General features: G+C 44.5%; 2 protein-coding genes across 5 annotated transcripts in view; one reads left to right on the forward strand and one right to left on the reverse strand.

The window, feature by feature from the left end:
• The first annotated feature begins 2,690 nt into the window (after positions 1–2,690).
• Positions 2,691–7,704, forward strand: LOC309344344 (armadillo repeat-containing protein 12-like). 2 transcript variants are annotated; one of them, XM_081866648.1, is made up of 6 exons: positions 2,692–2,902; positions 4,107–4,255; positions 5,831–5,965; positions 6,407–6,580; positions 6,836–6,907; positions 7,297–7,704. In XM_081866648.1, the coding sequence occupies exons 1-6, from the start codon at positions 2,764–2,766 to the stop codon at positions 7,657–7,659; spliced, it is 1,032 nt and encodes a 343-aa protein (XP_081722774.1). In that variant the 5' UTR covers positions 2,692–2,763; the 3' UTR covers positions 7,660–7,704. The 2 variants fall into 2 exon arrangements, with proteins under 2 accessions (XP_081722775.1, XP_081722774.1); XM_081866649.1 differs by lacking the exon at positions 5,831–5,965 and having other exon boundaries at positions 2,691–2,902.
• A 2,892-nt stretch (positions 7,705–10,596) lies between these two features.
• Positions 10,597–21,222, reverse strand: part of BRPF3 (bromodomain and PHD finger containing 3) — a 30,350-nt gene continuing 19,724 nt past the window's right edge. For all 3 annotated transcript variants that reach the window (XM_081866266.1, XM_081866265.1, XM_081866267.1), the window contains 3 exons: positions 20,276–20,373; positions 18,029–18,183; positions 10,597–13,076 (listed from right to left, as the gene is read on the reverse strand). In XM_081866266.1, the coding sequence (XP_081722392.1) occupies positions 12,893–13,076; positions 18,029–18,183; positions 20,276–20,373 (437 nt within the window). In that variant the 3' untranslated portion in view covers positions 10,597–12,892. The remainder of the gene's footprint in view (positions 13,077–18,028; positions 18,184–20,275; positions 20,374–21,222) is intronic.

Genomic DNA, 21,222 nt, shown 5'->3' on the forward strand with positions numbered 1-21,222 from the left:
TGCCCACATCTCTTAGCAAGCAGAATGCAAGGCTTTTTTAATTATCTGAAAGCATCAAAATCTTCCATAAAGTAAATTACTAAGGTTCCCTGGGCAAAAAAAGGGGGGGATTACTAAAACATGTGTTCTAAAACATGGGCAGAAGGTAGACTGGGAACTACTGTACTGGTAGATCTCTAAATGATTTGCAGGTTGGGGAACCCCTGGACCTTCGAATGTTGCTAGACTACAACTCCCATAATGCTTGACCATTGACCATGCTGGCTGGAGCAGACGGGAGATGGAGTCCAACAACCTCCAGAAGGTTCACCATCCCTGCAGTAGTTCAAGAAGGATTGATTTATTAGGCTGCTGAGATAAGGAAAGCTGGGAGGCGGGGATAAACAGGAGTGGGTTTTGGTGTGACAGGCCTGTGAGTACTGAAAACAAATCCCTGGCCTCTGCATGTCTTCAGAGACGTTCTGCTCCTTATATCTAGATATGTCCGTCCCCCCCCTTCTTCCACCACTGTTTGGCAACTGGCTCCAGTTAAGAGCCTTTGGGGGTTCTAGTAAAAAAATGCAACCAAATAGTTCCTGCAAGCCTACCCTGAACTAAAAACAAAGAAGGAACAGAAAGGAAATCAAGCCTTTGATGCTCATATCTACCTGGTAAGTGTGACATAGGCAATACTTGGCCCACACTGCTGGTAGAGTTCCAGTGCTAAGGAATAAAACCACATAATATTTGGTTGCTGTCGCCATCTTCTGGCAGGAAGTCCTGTTGTTCACCCAGCAAAATAAGCATAACCCAAGATGTTCACATTCTCCTTTTATTCGTTCTCGTTCCACATCAGATCTATACCCTCTGAGTTTAGTTCAGTTACTCCAGCAGAAGCAAGGCAAAAACTGGGTCCCTCCCCCCATACTTTCCTGAGATCTCTTTTTGGCAGAGATGTGAGCATGATTTGATCTATTGCCCTGCGAGCCAATAAGCTGCAGGATCTGTCAGAAGACTCCAGAGCACTCAGGCTGTGGGCTCAGAACAGGAAAAAGAGAAGTTTCATCCCAAGAAATAAGAAAAGAAGACAGCCTGGGAGGAGTAGGAGCAGGGCAAAACTAGAAGAATTGCAGATACAACACCTAACATAAATAAACATGTCCCTATCGTTACATTGGGACGCAGATGGCACTGTGGGTTAAACCACAGAGCCTAGGACTTGCTGATCAGAAGGTCAGCGGTTTGAATCCCCGCGACGGAGTGAGCTCCCGTTGCTCGGTCCCTGCTCCTGCCCACCCAGCAGTTTGAAAGCACGTCAAAGTGCAAGCAGATAAATAGGTACCGCTCCAGCGGGAAGGTAAACGGCGTTTCTGTGCGCTGCTCTGGTTCGCCAGAAGCGGCTTAGTCATGCTGGCCACATGACCCAGAAGCTGTATGCCGGCTCCCTCGACCAATAAAGTGAGATGAGTGCCGCAACCCCAGAGTCGGCCACGACTGGACCTAATGGTCAGGGGTCCCTTTACCTATCATTACATTGCACATAAAGGTTTGTTTCTGCCCTTTGAGGCCATGAAAAACAGGGGAAATGTGGGCTTATCATTGGGCCCTCCCACATAGTTCTGTTCCTGCTCAGTTCCTCTTTCCACTGGCTCTGCCTCTCCCAACACTCAGCCATGCCTACATTTCATTAGATGTGAGGAGTGGTTAGTCACCCTCCTTTCTCTGCTGAGGTTAGGAGAGGTGCAAAGGGCTTCTCTCTGTGAGCAACTGGTGGGGTGTGGGAAAGCAGTGGCATCACCACAACATGTACAGAAAAGTTGGCATATTGCCATTTGCATCTATGATTGGCCATCGATAGGATGGGAGGGTGAGCCTATAAATTGCAGGGGCTGCTGAAGGAATGCAAGGTGTCTCTAAGAACAGAAGTCTCAGATGGACTGATTTATTGTACTCCTCCTAGGGGATCTCTTTTGGGGGGGCGTTGGGAATCAGTTGGGTTGAAGAGTTGTTTTCAAGTGGTGCACTTCCCTCACTCTGCTACCATTCACTTCTGTGGGAGAAAAATTAAGGGGTGTACTTGGGCATGCTGATGAGGGAGCAAAGTCCCCTGTCCTTGCTGACCCCGGTGTCTGGAACTGGGGCAGGTCCCCTCCTCCCCTGCTGTGGCCCATATGACAACTTTGTCTTTAAAATTCAGTGGGAAAACATGCACCAGCCACCCCCGCCATTCAGCCTAGACACTGAGGTCCAGCTCTGAGGGCCTTCTGGTGGTTCCCTCACTGAGAAGTGAGGTTACAGGGAATCAGGCAGAGGGCCTTCTCAGTAGTGGCACCTGCCCTGTGAATGCCCTCTCATCAGATGTCAAGGAGATAAGTAACTATACAACCTTTAAAAGACATCTGAAGGCAGCCCTGTATAGGGAAGTTTTTAATGTTTTATTATTTTTTTGTATATGCTGGAAGCAGCCCAGAGTGGCTAGAATAACCCAGCCAGATAGTAGGGATACAATTATTATTATTATTATTATTATTATTATTATTATTATTATTAAGCAGCTCCCTTTGCATAGCTCAGCACAGGCTTCTATGTCCTCCTGCACTGATATCGGAGAACCTGGGGGGACCTGCTTCCTGCACCTTCTCGGACGGTGTGTCACAGATGTCCTGGTGGAATCTGGTGACATCACAAACCATGCCAAGAGCAATCTAGTATTCCCATTGGAGGACCTGCTTGAGGTCAGCACCCAGGGCTCTATCTACATCCCTGGGAGTTCGAGGAGAGGAGATGAAGTATTTTGAGCTGGTGACAACAAAAAACGTGGTATCTGCGGCGACAGGAGCTGGAGCTATCTTCCTATTGGGCAAAACCATCATGGCAGGGATCAAGAGCCCTCCCTACAACCCAGAGCCACTTACCTTAGCCAGTGAGTCATGTAATGCTCCCAGCATGGCAGTTTTCACAGGCCCTGGTTTAACTCTCAACAACCATCTGTCTATCTGTCTATCACATTTATATCCCAGCTCTTCTTGGAGTTCCAAATAGCGTACATGATTCTCTCCCCCACTCCCCGCCCACCCCATTTTTAATCCCTACAACAACCCTATGAGGTAGGTTAGGATGAGAGGCAGTGACTGGCCCAAATTCACCCAGTGAGCTTCATGGCTAAGTAGGGATTCAAACTCTAGTTTCCCAGGTCCTAGTCCAATGCTCTAACCACTACACCACACTGGCTCTCCAAGCAAACAGTATGGAGGGAATTGGTCTTTTGGATAGGCTCCGGCTGAATATGTGAGAACAGTATAGACATTTGCTGAAACAAATGCCATATGCACTATTGCATGGTGCCACGTTCTGCTAATCAGCCATAAAACAGGCTCTCAGATATCTACCAATGGCCAATGGAGTTCAGGCAGGAAGGCCACACCCAAGGCCTTACCCCCAGCCAGATTGGGCACAGTTTTTAAAATTTAAATCTCATACATGATCTCTGAAAGCGTGCAGCAAAGGAATATATTTGCTCTTAAATTTGCATCTCTGATTTAGAAATACTTGTCAAGTTGCTTCTTTGGGGTCTGTGTTGTCTTCTAATACCCACCTTGCAAGTGCTGGTTGTAGACATCTTAGCTTTGTGCATCTCTCTGGGCTGAAACAATCTGCTTAATGAAATGTGAACTGCCATGAATTAAATATCAGGTCCCTCTAACTGGCTGTGCTCCTTGCAATGGCAGTGTCCTCCTCCTGAGAAGGACAGATCTGAGAGAGGACTTTGCTGAAATAGGAGATAGCATAAACATATGACCTTTGAAGAAGACAACACACTGTCAGAAGCTGCCATATACTGAGAGTATTTGGTCTATTTAGCTCAGTGTTGTCCATAATGATGGGCAGCGGCCATCCAGCATTTCAAACATGGGTTTTCCCCACCCCTACCTGGACATATCAAGGGTTGAACCTGGGATCTGCCTACCAGAAAAGCAGATACTCTCCCACTGAGCTCTGATGCTTCCCATGTCGAAACACGTTATTCCATTTAGTACGACATGCTCCATTCAGCTCACCTATCACTGCTCTTTTTGCCTCCTTGCCCCCCTCGGGATCTCTTGCCTCCCTTCCTTTCCTGTGTTTAGAACTCGCCATAGAGCACCAGAGTCAAACTGTGCTGGACTCTGGAGAACTCAGGGGACTTCTGAACACCCTCAACCCAAAGCTAGATGACTACTCCAAGAATATGCTACTCCATGGCATCACCCGGTGTGTTTATCTACTGGACAATGAGGTGAGACTCCAGAACTGCATGATGTAAAGTACAGTGGTGGAAGAGCAAGTCCAAGGAAATCAAGTGTGCGTTGGCCAGCCAGGTTGCACCCAAGTAACCAAGTTCAGGACAGAGGCACTTTTAAGGTAGCACAACCGGTTGGGCTGCACTGGGTGCCAGGGGGCACCACAGCAATGCTGTAGGATGGAGTGGGAGAGGTGAGGGGCACCAAATTTTAGCATCACACATGGCGCTGCTGAAATTTGAAAGCCCAAAGTCCGCCACTGTTCATGACCAAAGCTACATCTGATGATGGCAGCCTGTGCATCTAAAAATGGGTCTTTGATTTAAACTCTCCTCCTGTCCTCCACTGCCCCCTCCACTGGCAATCCCTCCAACCAGCCACTTATCTCCCAGCAGGACTCTGATACTGGAGTCTGGTTTAAGGCAAAAAGAGCTGTGTGTGAGAGAGAGGATAGTGGGTTACAAGGGGAGAAATGGTGATCGGGGGAGAGTTTTACACACACACATCTATTTTTCGACTGATTGGGGCAAAGCCATATTTAAAGGTGGCATATTTTGGCCAACAGTCTTGCGTTCTGGCTAGTTGCTGCAAAGTGAGAGGCAAATCCCTCAGAAGAATGCACATTTTTGGAGGACTCAGAATGTAAAAGGGAATGTAAAAGGGATGTCTCAGTTGTTTCACCAACCCTATGAAACTCCCTGCCTCAAGAAATCCACCTGGCTCCTTTGGCCAATACCTGGAATTTTGGTGTGAATGTGGGTTAATTTTGCTGGCTCGCTTCTTTTTTGTTTTGGTTCTTTTCCTTTCCTCCCCCATATTTTTCTTTTCTTTTGTTAATTTCACCTGCCACTTGTTTGCTTGCATTTAGCTGTTTCTTGCGATGGTCCTTTTAATTATATCCCGTTAGGTGTGCCTTGAGTGGTTTTGGTCTGGAGCTACAAAGGTGGAGTTTAAGTGCTATGAATGAATGAATGGTTTTGTCCAAGCGAGATGAGCGCCGCAACCCCAGAGTCGGTCATGACTGGACCTAATGGTCAGGGGTCCCTTTACCTTTATGAACCTGTCTGGATCCTGAGACTATCACGTGAGGCCTTTCTCTGTGTGCCCCCTCTGAGGACAGTTAAGAGGGTGGCAATGAGAGATGGGCCTTCTCCATAGTAGCCCCCCAACCCACCCCATAGAGCCTCTCCAAGAAGGCTCTGCCTGGAACTAACCTTCTCATTTTTCAGTAGCAAATGTGCTTTTGTTTTCCTGTGTGCTATTGTGTTATTGTATTGTTAATATGTTTTCAATTCATATGTGATTTTATTAGGGTATTTTTTTTTACCTGGGATGTAATTGCGTAGAACAGGCTTCCTCAGCCTCGGCCCTCCACATGTTTTTAGCCTACAACTCCCATGATCCCTAGCTAGCAGGACCAGTGGTCAGGGGTGATGATAACTGTAGTGTCAAAACATCTGGAGGGCTGAGGTTGAGGAAGCCTGGCTTACAACTTTCTTTAGTGGGAGCAACACATAAATGTAATAAACTAACCTAACATCCCCCTGACTTTGCGTGCTCTATTTTTCCAGGCTTCTGCCTGTACGTATGAGGATATCAAACTGGTGGCCTCCTTCCTGGATGATCCAGACATTGGCATCAAGATTCAGACTCTGCATGCCCTGAAGGCCTTCACTGGCATTTGGAAGTTTAGAATTAGGATTCAGGTGATTGTTTGTACCCCACAGTGCTTTTCCGTATCAGGCTCCATGCAGTGGATCTCGACTGATTCCCACAAGAATGCTTGCCATTTGACATCATTCAGTGTCTCATCATTCTATGGCTTGTGGTTTGAACAAGTGAACGGACTTCTTTGAGAAGCTATGAAAGGATCTAAAGTAATGGAAAGTCCTATGAAAACTCTGCTCATGGGGTTAGATCTGTGATAGTGCTTGAGCTATGAACAGCACATTTGAATGTTGTTAGCTGTGGCCATCTGATCTGTTAAGTATGTTTCTTACCACATCATTCCATAACAAGAAGAAAATGGGTGGTTGTTTTGCTTCAGCGTACAACTGCAAGGAAGAGGCATTTACATATCACTAGAGGGATACGGAAAGTAACCCACAGTTTCCCACAGTGACCATAAAACACTATGTTTTCTGCAGGAGTTTTTCCCCAAGGTTCTCGAAATGGTTGCCAGCATCTGGGACCACGACTTACATGCTGCTGGACTGAGGCTGCTGAATGGGCTGCCGTTGTCAGATCACACATTTCCACTGGTGAAGAAGCTTATGCCAGCCTTCATGGAAATTCTGCAGATGGGAAACACTATGTGTCAGGTACCAAGGCTTATCCCTTGTACCCAACTCCTAAATCAGGGCTGGAGAACTCCTGATGTTGTGTTACTCCCAACAGCCCCAGCCAACATGGCCAATCATCAAGGGGTGATGGAAGTTGTAGCTCAAAAAACATCTGGACGGCCACAGGTCCCTCACCCCTGTCCTAAATCCTGTGAGGGCATTAAGTGGAAGCCATAAAACAAGAGTGAGACACCTCATCTGTAGGGTTGATATACTTGCAACTGTCTTTTTCAGGTGCAGGTTCTAAAATTCCTTGGCACGCTAGCCCAAAAGGAAGCTCTGTTATTTGACATCATGAACTGCCAGGTGAGGATTTCAGTCCTGTCTTTGTTTGTCTGCTGCAGCTTAATGCAGCGGCATTAACAGAGCAAAGTGCATTGTCTTTCTGCTGCCTGGGATGTCTTCCTAGTAGAACAGGGATACAGTCATTTTTAGCCTGCGGGCTGCCTTCCTTTATGGGCAACCTTCTGAGAACCACATACCAGCAGTGAGTGGGGTCGGAGGCAAAAATGGGCAGAATGTGGCTGGGGAGTGTGTGGCCCAGGGAGAGCTCAAAGGGCCAGATAGAAAGATCTGGAGGGTGGCATTTGCTTTCCACCTGAAGAATCTGGAGTTAGTCATCCAGACAGGTAGGACCTGCTGGCCCAAGCCTTGTCCTTTAAGACAAAATCAACCTGATCTGCTTCTTTTTAAAGGTCCATCCAGATTTCCTCCACCTCTTCCAACCTTCACGACCTGGAAACCTTCTCTTTGAGCTGCTGGTGTTTGTGGAACGGCTTTGTGAGGGTCGCCTGACTCCCCAGTACCAGTCAGTGAGCTGGCAGTACAATGAGTCGTCCCTTCATGAGGTCCTTTTTGGGGACGATTCCCGCCTAGCTGACCGCCTCCTCTCGCTCATCATTCACCCAGAGGAAGAGGTGCAGATCCAGGCCTGCAGGGTTATCCTGAAGCTCCAGCTCAACGAGGAAGGGGAGATGGCTTTCCTCCACAACTATGATTCTACCTTCTTTTCTGACTCCAAAATTGGAGTCAGCTCACTCATTAAATCGGGCTATTAAGCCCTTGTAGGATTTAAGAGATAATTAAATTATTTTAAACAGAAACCACGGAGCGAAAGTAATGATTTGGGGGAGAAGTGATGTGGTGAGGTGTGACCTGCCTAAGCTGTTCTCAGAGAAGCAGCTGTGAGGTTAAGTCTGTGGCAGACTACTGTTGTGCTCCTAAGAAACAAGCAGAGTGCAACCTTAGTCTTCTTGCACCACTGCAAGATTGGAGTAACTTATCGACAGTATCTAGCAAAGCCCAGCACAAATTTAAGGAGCAAGTAACATGGAATAGAGCAACAACAGCCACACCCCTAGTGCCCATGGCAACACTACTGGCTCCCACCAGTCGTGGGCTGACATCATCTCAGCCAGCCGTACAAGGAGCCAGTCCTTATTGAGTTCTAGGAATGGTATTATGCTGATGTTTGGAGAAGGGTTGAGAGTACAGGAGCTGTCATCTGTCTACTTATTCATCACTCCCACATCTGTACTCCTTTTTGGTCATTCCACCAGCAGTGTTGTCCTGGCAGTGCAGTGTTGCATGGAGTTCAACTGGCATATCCACAAAGTTGTGCTGGCGTATCTTCACTGGTTGAGTTGTATCCGGCATTTTTCCGCTCCCATCTCATACCTTTTGGCTTCTCAGCCAGTATAGGCCTAAATACAGGCTTGTACCCTTAAACAGCTTATTATAGTCTGAGTTTTCATAGGCAACAGATGCACCAAGTGGACTGAGAAGGTGGTAAGTGGGGGAAGGGACAATGGAGGATAAATCAAATTAACAAGGCGCGAACTTGTTGACTTTCTCTCTTGCTTCCTGCATGACTTCAAGACATCAAATCACAAATAAAATACTTAACAACCAGTTACCAAATGTGCCCTATGAAGCAATCAGGCTCCATTCTTCACTTCTGTCACAATATTTTGGATGTTCGTGAAACTTGATTATTAGCCACTGCTCTACAAACACAGAATCAATCAATACAAACTTCAGATTCTCCCATCTAAACTCTTGTTTTGTACATGGATGGGTGGAATGGCACCCAGTCCTTACAGCAGACTATGGTCTGTGCCAGCCAAGTACTGAGCATGGAGTGAGGAAGATTGCTCCTTCATGGGAGCTACCAGAATATGAGCTGGCCATGTGATCAAACTCTTCATTCTGTTGGGGCCAAACCAAAGAGAAATACTGCTATTATCACTTGATCTCTCTGATTATGCATTCCAGGGTTCAATAAAGCCTTGATGAATGGCTTCCATTGGTCCACATGTTTCTTTGGGATTGTGCTGCCTTGTTAAAACCAACTGGTCACAAAGGGATGCAAGCCCCAATAATTTATCTGCCACTAGGTAGGGTAGCTGGGGAAAGGAGAGATGTCCCTCCTTAAAGGAGCTATGTCAAGAAACATGAGTCACTTCCCTCCCAGCAAGAGGAATTTCTACCATGGATAATCCAGAATGCCCTCCAAGAACCAGAGGAGAAACACATCTGTCCAAAGTCCTTCCCATATGAGCAGACTCAATGACAAAAGCCACTGCTGAACTAATATAATTCTATCCCTTAAAGTGGCCTGTTTCCAGTTCTGTAAACCAGTTCATACAATCCAGTTTGACACACTGATTATGCGTTATGTGGATTCACACAGCATTTGCAACGGGCAGGAAATCACCATGAGATTGCTGCAGCATATACTCAATTTGTATCCCACTCTACAAGCATTGGAAATATGCTTCAATGGCTGGAAAAAGATTTGTTGTGGATAACATTACACAGGCGGCTTACCCATAAGTTCAATTTCATAGAATCATAGAGTTGGAAGAGACCACAAGGGCCATCGAGTCCTACCCCCTGCCAAGCAGGAAACACCATCAGAGCACTCCTGACATATGGTTGTCAAGCCTCTGCTTAAAGACCTCCAAAGGAGGAGACTCCACCACATTCCTTGGCAGCAAATTCCACTGTCAAACAGCTCTTACTGTCAGGAAGTTCTTCCTAATGTTTCGCTGGAATCTTCTTTCTTGTAGTTTGGAACCATTGCTCCGTGTCCGCTTCTCTGGAGCAGCAGAAAACAACCTTTCTCCCTCCTCTATGTGACATCCTTTTATATATTTGAACATGGCTATCATATCACCCCTTAACCTCCTCTTCTCCAGGCTAAACATGCCCAGCTCCCTTAGCCGTTCCTCATAAGGCATCGTTTCCAGGCCTTTGACCATTTTGGTTGCCCTCCTCTGGACACGTTCCAGTTTGTCAGTGTCCTTCTTGAACTGTGGTGCCCAGAACTGGACACAGTACTCCAGATGAGGTCTGACCAGAGCAGAATACAGTGGCACTATTACTTCCCTTGATCGAGATGCTATACTCCTATTGATGCAGCCCAGAATTGCATTGGCTTTTTTAGCTGCCGCAGTAGAGCTCTTCCTTGAAAGCCTAAAATCATGAAAGTATGGGACTGACAGGGCTGGAGTGGCGACAAACTACACGTGACAGATAAAAACATCACCTTTTAGGTATTTTCCAGGCTTATGTGTTTTGTGTCCTCGCATTTTAAACCTTCCCATTTCCCGATACTACTACCAAATTTTTGCCCAGTTTTGATATTTATGCTGGATTAGTGCTGGTCCTTGTGGCTTTTGGTAAAGATTTCAAATCCTGTTTTGAGATTTTTGTGCTGTTTTACAGATGTGTGTTTGACATGTCATTTTGGGAAGTTTTTTCTTGAAAATGGTCCACATTTTCCTTAAAGAAATGAATACCTGTCAACTTTTCAACATTCTACGAAATCTGACACTTAAATATAATTGAGGAAAAGCTTTGGGAGCACACAGGTTTCCAGGAAAGGAGGTACTGTATATGAAAACTGCTGAATGCTTGGGACTTAGGAAAATTCACATTGCATTTCAAAGTCCAGATGTCAGGTCAAGGATCTCCCAAGACAATTCAATTAGTTATTTTACATTAGAACATTTATTTCTCAGAGAGAAAATATAGCTTCAGACAGTCAGATTATAGTAGGTAAAATTAGCATTTTCTTTTCTTTACAAGCATAGAATTTTATTACCTCTTTTATACCATCTGATATAAACAGTTCTAGAAAGCAAATAAACTCACTTTCTATAATAAATAGAGCCATCTGTGCTTTACAGCAGACTGACAAGTCACGTTTAGGTCCCATAGCAACAGCAGGATATTAGCCAATTGAAATCCTTAAAATGTAATTTTTAAAAAATGAAAAAATTAAAATGCAAGATCTTAAAACAGTTATACATAAGTCACAAGTCCACAGCTGAGCTACAACCTGGGAAAAGTGTATGTTGCTTTAAATTAATTACACTGTGTGCATACAAAAGACCCAGCAACACAACCGAGGACTTCAAGAATGGTAACAATCGGCCTGAATAATTTAGAATAGTATTTTACAACTATGTACAGAAGTTCCTTCCACGCCCACACTCTTTAGGCATTATCAACTTATTTTTTAAAAATCCTATTCTTATTCTTTATATGTTACAGATATTTTCCATAAAGTGTGGTTTTATGTCCCCAATATATAAGATGTGGTACTTTTAAAAAAAGTAGACCACATAGAAATGGCAGTGATTTCCCCCTTATTATTAACATTTTGTTCCACAATCTCTTTAGTATGAAGAAAAATTAAAATAATAAAAAAATACTGAGTTAAAAAGAAAAGAAACAATTATATTTTAAAATTACAATCTTGCTTTGCACCTTTGGTTTGTAACGCTTAAAAAGACATAGAGAAATCTAGACAAATCAGAATTCAAATGTGAAATGCTTTGTCAACTTGCAAACTTCAGCTTTCCCTGTTTTTCCAGCGCATGCAAGTTAAAAGCTAGGATTCTCGGAGGAGTTGCACACTTGACTTTAACGGATTCCAGTAATGAAGGTTCATAGAGAAAGAAATATTTATGGGGGAAGCTAAGGGTGAAACTGCAATGTGTTCTGGTGAGCAAGAAAACAGACACCATTCCAAATTCAACCCAAAATAAGATGGGGGGGATTTTGAGGGCAAAGGGGAACTGCAGTTTGACACTAATGCCCTGACCCAAAGCTCCACACGGCAATACACACATGGCACTCTATGCAAGCAGGTACTGCACCATTTAAAGGGGGAGAAATCTCTGCACATGCCACAAGGTGCACAATGGCCGCATGGAAACCTGTTTCTGCATACAGCCGGCCTCCTCTATAGACATCCAGCAATCATGCGGCTTTATGGGTCAGGGTGATGATGTACAGAAGCGAATGAGGCAGCTCTTACTCAGACAGAACTTCTGTACGCAGCGCCCCTAAAATGGAGCTATGTGCTAGAAGTTTTTAAAACCAACAAGGTTCTGTTTTTGTCGTGTCCTAGTAAATCTTAGCATTGCTCCAGCGGACTAGGTGCTTCCCAAAGAAGATTTAAAACACTGTTTTGCCCAGTTTCAAACATGTTATTAACCTGAAGTTGCAATGTAAGAACTACTTCATAAATGTAATCACACAAAACATTACACAAGTGATTTCATCTTCATATTTAAAGCTCTGTGCATTTAAATGTGCATGAGGGAGGAGGGAAAACCCACCAAAATATTATCTCTATCCTTCCTGTCAGTAAGATCTAACATAAAAACCTATATAAACCTAGGCATGAGGCTTCTAGACTAGCCTTTAAATGTATAAATGCAGTGGGGCAAACCAGTGCTTTTTAAAATAACATGAAAAAGTATGCTGAATATTAAATTTGGCACACAAGAGTCATCTAAAGGATAATGGATTATTTATAGCAGTGGCAGGCTCCAGATAATTCTTCATTAGCTGAACTCAGGACTAGCTGAAGAATGAAACACAAGAGACTCATGAGACTTGCAGTCCAATCGCCAAATGAGTTCAGCTTCTCCCTTGCCCTATAACCAAGGCCACAGCAGGACAGTGCAGCTGCTCCTGACATCCTCTTCCTAGTCAGACTATTACATCACTTCATTTCCTGCTGGCTCTTCATTGAGACAGATTCAGAAAGAATCCAGACAGGCTTTATGGCACATATCAGATACTTTACAGCTGCTTTCCTTACTACTAGGAATAGTGCATCTCCGTTATGAATGCAAACAGACATAGCATTCACACCGTCCTCCAAGCAGGGGAGAATCCCCTACTGATCAGTGACCCAAGACCCACTGTGCCTATAGATGCAGGCATTATTTCCAGAAAGAGCAAGAAGGGCAGAGCAGGCTCTTTCAGTCCCTACAGATAATTTGGTGTGACAAAAGGGTGGTCTCCCCGAACTCGACTCATATGGATCATGGCCCGGTCATATGCCACCTGGACAGACTTGCGGATGCTGGTTTTTCGTCCCTCCATCATCTTTAGTTTATCCACTGTGTCATCTACTCCAAGAGGAATAACTTTTTCCTGTGGAAGCCACTGCCTGCAGTTCAAGAGCACATAAAGAGGCAAATTTTTTTGATGAGAATGCATAAGAAAACACAAGGAAATCTATTTCCAATGATCCTAAGCCTTAGTTTTCTCCCAGACTGCAAAGATTTATTTCCAAATTTACAGACATGTTTGTTGCTATTCATTTTAACTGGAAACTCAGGGAATTCCTCAAGGAATGTCAATTAAGTCTGATGAATAATATTGTGACATGTACACCCTCCAAAAGAAGGAAGTTGTATAACGACTCTGCTTGGTGCCAAAAGGGGAAGGGAGAAAATGGCAGGTCTTCCCTCCTACCTTCTGGGTGCTTAAATTTTAAGCTGCAAATTCATAGAATCATAGAATCATAGAGTTGGAAGAGACCCAAGGGCCATCGAGTCCAACCCCCTGCCAAGCAGGAAACACCATCAGAGCACTCCTGACATATGGTTGTCAAGCCTCTGCTTAAAGACCTCCAAAGAAGGAGACTCCACCACACTCCTTGGCAGCAAATTCCACTGTCAAACAGCTCTTACTGTCAGGAAGTTCTTCCTAATGTTTCGGTGGAATCTTTTTTCTTGTAGTTTGGAACCATTGCTCCGTGTCCGCTTCTCTGGAGCAGCAGAAAACAACCTTTCTCCCTCCTCTATGTGACATCCTTTTATATATTTGAACATGGCTATCATATCACCCCTTAACCTCCTCTTCTCCAGGCTAAACATGCCCAGCTCCCTTAGCCATTCTTCATAAGGCATCGTTTCCAGGCCTTTGACCATTTTGGTTGCCCTCCTCTGGACACGTTCCAGTTTGTCAGTGTCCTTCTTGAACTGTGGTGCCCAGAACTGGACACAGTACTCCAGGTGAGGTCTGACCAGAGCAGAATACAGTGGCACTATTACTTCCCTTGATCTAGATGCTATACTCCTATTGATGCAGCCCAGAATTGCATTGGCTTTTTTAGCTGCCGCGTCACACTGTTGGCTCATGTCAAGTTTGTGGTCAACCAAGACTCCTAGATCCTTTTCACATGTACTGCTCTCAAGCCAGGTGTCACCCATCTTGTATTTGTGCCTCTCATTTTTTTTGCCCAAGTGCAATACTTTACATTTCTCCCTGTTAAAATTCATCTTGTTTGTTTTGGCCCAGTTCTCTAATCTGTCAAGGTCGTTTTGAAGTGTGATCCTGTCCTCTGGGGTGTTAGCCACCCCTCCCAGTTTGGTGTCATCTGCAAATTTGATCAGGATGCCCTTGAGTCCATCATCCAAGTCGTTGATAAAGATGTTGAATAAGACCGGGCCCAAGACAGAACCCTGTGGCACCCCACTAGTCACTCTTCTCCAGGATGAAGAGGAACCATTGATGAGCACCCTTTGGGTTCGGTCAGTCAGCCAGTTACAAATCCACTGAGTGGTAGCATAGTCAAGACCGCATTTTACCAGCTTCTTTACAAGAATATCATGGGGCACCTTGTCAAATGCCTTGCTGAAATCAAGGTAGGCTACATCCACTGTGTTCCCTTCATCTACCAGGCTTGTAATTCTGTCAAAAAACGAGATCAGGTTAGTCTGACATGACTTATTTTTCAGAAATCCATGCTGACTATTGGTGATCACAGCATTCCTTTCTAGGTGCTCACAGACTGTTTGCTTAATGATCTGCTCCAGAATCTTCCCTGGTATTGATGTCAGACTGACTGGGCGGTAATTATTTGGGTCCTCTCTTTTCCCCTTTTTGAAAATAGGGACAACATTTGCCCTCCTCCAGTCTGCCGGGACTTCGCCTGTTCTCCAGGAATTCTCGAAGATGACTGCCAGTGGTTCTGAGATCACATCTGCCAGTTCTTTTAATACTCTTGGATGCAGCTCATCTGGCCCTGGAGACTTGAATACATCTAAACTAGCCAAGTATTCTTGTACTATCTCCTTAGTTATTCTGGGCTGTGTTTCCTCTGCTGAATCATTTGCTCCAAATTCTTCAGGTCGGGCATTGTTTTCTTTATCGGAGAAGACTGAGGCAAAGAAGGCATTGAGGAGTTCAGCCCTTTCTGTGTCCCCTGTTTGCATTACACCATCTTCTCCTCTGAGTGACCCCACTGTTTCTTTGTTCTTCCTTTTGCTACGAACATACCCATAAAAGCCTTTTTTGTTGCTTTTAACCTCTCTAGCAAGCCTGAGTTCATTCTGTGCTTTAGCTTTTCTGACTTTGTGTCTACACGTGCTGGCTATTTGTTTGAATTCCTATTTGGTGGTTTCCCCCCTTTTCCATTTTTTGTACACATCCTTTTTTAATCTTAACTCAGTTAAAAGTTCTTTAGATAGCCACCCTGGCTTCTTTAGGCACCTTCCATGTTTCCGTCTCATTGGTATTGCCTGAAGTTGTGCTTTTACTATCTCCCTCTTAATAAACTCCCAGCCATCATGAACTCCCTTTCCTTTTAATATTACTGTCCATGGGATCTCACCCAGCACTTCCCTAAGTTTTATAAAGTCGGCTTTCCTAAAGTCAAGAAATTGAGTCCTAGTATGCTTGGCTGCTCCTTTCCGCTGTATAGTAAACTTCAGAAGAGCATGATCACTCGCGCCTAATGATCCTTCCACTTCTACCCCACTAACCAGGTCATCAACATTGGTTAGGACCAGATCTAAAATGGCTGTTCCTCTTGTTGCTTCTCCCACTTTTTGGACAACGAAGTTGTCTGCAAGGCCAGTGAGGAATCTGTTTGACCTTATGCTCTTGGCTGAGTTTGACATCCAGCAAATATCCGGGTAGTTGAAGTCCCCCATTACTACTATCTCCCTTCCTTTTGCATGCTTGGCCATCTGTTCCAGGAAGGCATCATCTATGTCCTCCGTTTGGCTTGGGGATCTATAGTAAACTCCCACAATGAGGTCCCTGTTATTCTTTTCTCCCTTAATTTTGACCCAAATGCTCTCACTTTGGCTTTGAGGTTCTAAATCTTGGATCTCTTCACAGGTATACACATCCCTGACATATAACGCCACTCCTCCTCCTTTCTTGTCTGGTCTGTTTCTCTGAAATAGATTGTAACCCTCCATTATTACATTCCAGTCATGGGACTTATCCCACCAGGTTTCAGTGATGCCTATTATGTCATATTTAGTTTGCTGTACCAAGAGCTCAAGCTCATCTTGTTTATTACCCATGCTTTGCGCATTAGTGTACAGACATTGAAGTCCATTAATCATTCCCCCGTGTCTCTTATTTAAGGATTTTTTCCTCCCACCACTAGGTCTGCGTGCTGTTTGCTCCATTTGGTCTATGACATTTGGATGATCATCTTCATCAATTGATAGACTCCTACCTTCAGGAGCACTGTCTTCCTCCCCCACATTAGTCAGTTTAAAGCCCTCCTGATGAGGTTTCTGAGATTTTTGGCAAAAACATTCCTCCCAACCGTTGTGAGGTGCAGCCCATCTCTTGCCAGAAGTCCATCTTCAAGAAACTGCAGTCCGTGATCTAAGAATCCAAACCGTTCCTGTTTACACCATTTGCGAAGCCAGCTGTTCACTTCCACTATTTTTCTCTCTCTCCCTGGGCCACGTCGTTCAACTGGGAGGACAGATGAGATGACAATTTGTGCATTTAATTGCTTCAATTTCCTGCCCAGAGCCTCATAGTCTCTTTTGATCTTCTGGAGGCTATTGCTTGCAGTGTCATTGGTTCCCACATGAACCAAGAGGAAGGGGTATTTGTCAGTGGGTTTTATGATTCCTTGCAGTCGTTCAGTTACATCTTGGATCTTAGCCCCGGGGAGACAGCACACTTCCCAAGACATCTTGTCAGGCCCACAGATCACTGCTTCTGTTCCCCTCAGTAGGGAATCCCCTATCACCACTACACGCCTCCTCTTAGGTTTGGTCGGGGTTCTTCCGTGATCTGTCCGTTCCAAGGTCGCCTGCACATTCCCTGAGGACTGACTTTGTTGCTCGTCTTCATATACCTGATCGACTGTAACGAGGGAGAGATCCTCAAATGGAGTCTGCTCTTCGTCTTCCATTCTAGGGGAGAGGACCTCAAAGCGATTGTGTATTTCTAAACAATCAGAGCGAACCCTGGGCCTCCTACTTCTTTGAGTCACGTTTCTCCATATATCTGGCTCCTGTGTTGGTGAACTAGCCTCCTTCTCAGGGGAGTCCCCTGTCTCCTCCTTGGTGGAGACGGTGTGCTCTGTTGCTTCCAAGAAGAGCTCCAGCTCTCTAATTCTTTGGAGCGTAGACACACGTTCCTCCAGTTGCTGGACTTTGTCTTTTAAGAGGGCAATCAACATGCAATTGCTGCAGGTAAAGCTGCCTGCAACCTTTTGCAAGATGGCAAACATTGTGCAGGAACCGCAGGCGACTGCAGCTGTTCCCTCACTCTCCATCTTGAGAACGTGTCGTTGGGGCTGGCTGCAGTGGTCCTCCATCATAAGAAGCGTGCAGACAGGACAAGTAACTCCCCCCCAAAAAAACCCTAGGTCTCCCCCAACAAACGTTTGAGACTAGCTCCCCTAAATCTAAAGATAGATTAAATTGTGCGCGCCACTAGGCGCGCACTGCTGCCCTACAAGCTCTGATAAGCTCCTCCCACAGCTAATCACCTACCTCAACAGAAACCCTGCCCCCTCTGACCTTTGCACAGGGAGAGCAGCTAATCAGCCACAAAGAAACACACACACAGGAGAAAACCCTTTTTGCTCCTTCTTCAGCCGCTGCCCTACAAGCTCTGATAAGCTCCTCCCACAGCTAATCACCTACCTCAACAGAAACCCTGCCCCCTCTGACCTTTGCACAGGGAGAGCAGCTAATCAGCCACAAAGAAACACACACACACACACAGGAGAAAACCCTTTTTGTTCCTTCTTCAGCCGCTGCCCTACAAGCTCTGAATTCATCAGTGTAACTTCTTGATACTCTGCAGTCAATAAAATGTTCTTTCCTTAACCTGTTTACATTTACTCACCATGTCCTCTTGTTGTCAAAGAAAAGGACAAGGAAAAGCTTTTCTCCAACTTCTGCTTGCCTTTGCTCCCCCAACTTCAATACCTCCAGAGGAGGGACGGGAATTGGGACTCCATTGTGAAGGAGACCCTCACGAGGCATGTCAGGGTCAATTATCTAAAAACACAAGGCAAAATACACAGGTTATATTATGGAAACTCATCACCGATCTTAGAAATTCTGCCTGACGATAAAAGCCCTGTTCTGTAGCACCCGAGGAAACCAGGGGAAGGATGAGTGGGTAGCGAAGAAATCTCATCTATGGTAGTAGAATGTGAAGTCTTGATTGCAATTAAAGGAACAAGCTTCACAACCATCTGAGCATTTAGGTGGAAGCAGCATGGATCCAAGAAAATTGTGAAGAAGAAGTTAGCAAGGGCAAAGAATTATGTGAAGCAGGGCAGAGCCTAGAGGTGATAAGGCTCGAAGCTGTTTTAGCTAACAGGCTCAGAAAACACAGCTTATTTTCACTCTGTATTTCAATTGGTCAGAATTAAGTACTTTAATGCAAGATGAATAACGACCATTCATCTACGCTTTCCAGTCTAGAGAAAACTTAGTAAGCGTTTCTCTCTTATTACGTACTGAAGAATTTGATAAATGAACAAGTAAGCAGAAACTTGTGTAATTTTTGGCAAATTAGATTTCAAAATAACTTTATTCAAGAGACGGTACACCATCCCTGCTGACCCAATATCCAGCTGTCCCAGTTTACTCTCACTCACACCAGTTTCATTATGGTACAAGTCTATTGATTCAAGCTGGCTATCAGTTAATTTGCTTTTATAGGCTGATAATTAGACTCAGCCTTTGTTGACATTTGGGCGTAGGTGGGGGATTCATTGTTGGAGTTTTCACTTGAGTTTTCTGTTGCATGTTTACTGAATGACTGTGCTGTATGCTATATGTGCTCCTTAACTTTTTGTTTTGATATTTTAAATTATGACTATTGTAAAGCACAAGCAAGCTACTTGTTAAATATTCATACACATGATGCCTATCGCACTTATGTGGGTTGTGTGCCTTACATCTCATTCAACTAACTTGAAACCTAATTTTTGAATGTTTTATTCTAACTAGATTTTGTTATTAGCTTTTAACAGTGGTGGGGACTCTCAGGCCTGTGGTCCCAATTAAGTCTGCAAAGCCTCCCCATTTGGCCCACAGGACATTTCAATCAAGCTACACTCAACCTGCCTTGCACCTGACTTCTGGTGTGCAGCAGATAAAGACCCGGATCAGCTGAAAGGGGTTTGTAGACACCCCCGATCAGCTGACTGAAAGCATCTGCAAAGTTGTGTACGCAAAAAAAAAAAAAAAAAAAAAAAAATCCAAGACACAACAATCTTGTGAGCACTATGCAGTGGGCTTTTATTCATTCCCGAGGAGCACTCTGAAAGGTGCTTTGTGAGTTGTGCATTTGCCTACATAGTATGATTTAAAACCGTGAAGGCAAAAGAGAGTCACCTTACATCATAGTAACATCAAGCAATTGGCAGATGGGCTCCCCACCCACCTGTCAAATTTGGCCCACTGGGGGTGAGGGAGATAATGATCTGGCCTGCTAGGAAGATCCAGTTCCCCACCTCTGCTACACACCTGTACCTGGGAATCAGTCCCACTGAAATCAGTGAGGCTTTCTACTGGGTAGGCATATGAAGTATTTATATTGCACTGGTGTTTTTAAATATTTAACAATAATGATATGTATGGTGGCTGTTTCTTTTTGGTTAAGAGGAAATCATCCAGGGTTTCCTAGCACCGAGATGGCATCTTTCTAGTTAAAATTGTTTATTATATTTTTATCACTGTTTATCCTTCCATGTTTCGAAATGTGGATGTTACTAGGCATATGGCTAAACATATGGTGATAGAGGATTGTTGATTACTACCTATTCTGAGTCATTTATTTGTATATTTATTTTCCACCAAAGCACTGGAAGGCAGCTAACAAAAAGAATATGGAGCATGCATAAAGAACATTAAAAATGCTTAGAAGGAACAAAGTAACAATATGGCTAGCCATGAAACAATAGCTCAGAGGCCCCCAAGTTTTCACGACGAAAGCTTCAGTGTTGTGTAGGGTTCTTCCAGAGGACATCTTCTCCTCCCTCCTCAGCTGAAACTACATTAAGAGCTTAGCACTGTATTATAGGCCACCAAGATGTCCTCCATGGAAAGAAGGTAGCACTGAACCAGGTATACATACCAACGCCGGGTAAGAAGGGTAGCCACGACATTTTGCCCATACAAGTTCCAGAGGTTCTAGTTCCGTGTGCTCCTCAAAGGGCATCAGTAGGTTTGTACCTAAGGAATCGCAATATAAACTGCCTTAGAATCATAGTCTACCATGACAATAACATTTTTCCGTGAAAGCAATTGATGAAGGCTGCTGTTATGAATATGAAGTTGAGGAAATATATGAAGTTGAGGAAACATATCCTGCATCTTAAATATCACTTCTGATAAAACTTGCAGGTTGAAAAATGAAATCAGGCCAAACATGTTAATTAAAAACGAGCAACTATTTCGCATAAGACAACAGTATCTAAGGCAACCTTTGCCAACCTGGTGCCCTCAGGAAGCTTTGGACTGCAACTCCCATCAACCTCTGCTAGCATAGATGATGGGAGCTGCAGTCCAGAAAACCTGGAAGATGCCAGGTTGGCAAAGATTTATCCTACCATCCTCCTTTTATAAGTAGACAAAATGTTTTGTAAGAATGGATCTGGTATAAAGGCAATACATTGCACACCAGGCAGTGCAATCTTATACTCACACTGACCCAGTACCGAAGGCAAGCTACCATTATGTCAGGGGAATAGCTGCCATATCCAATGTGTGCTCAGCTCACAAGGAGGAAAACACACAAGAAAATCCCAAAACAGCATAAAAACAGATATGCCCACAACATTCTAGAAGCAAGGGGAATACTCACCTAATGGGGACTGTGCATGCCATGCTACACACATAAAGAAGGAACCAATAAACTTATAACAATGGGAACGCAGCCCCTGCATCACAATATACATCATATGCAAGCTGCCACCCTAACACTCCCATGCCATCAATGGCAAAGCCAACAACAATCCCATTGAGGTCAGTGCCCAGTCATCCCCCCAGGGCCAGGCAAAGGCTGAAATTCCCTTATGCTCC

This window comes from Podarcis erhardii (assembly GCF_964252035.2).
Source record: "Podarcis erhardii genome assembly, chromosome: 6".
Taxonomy (NCBI): Eukaryota; Metazoa; Chordata; class Lepidosauria; order Squamata; family Lacertidae; genus Podarcis; species Podarcis erhardii.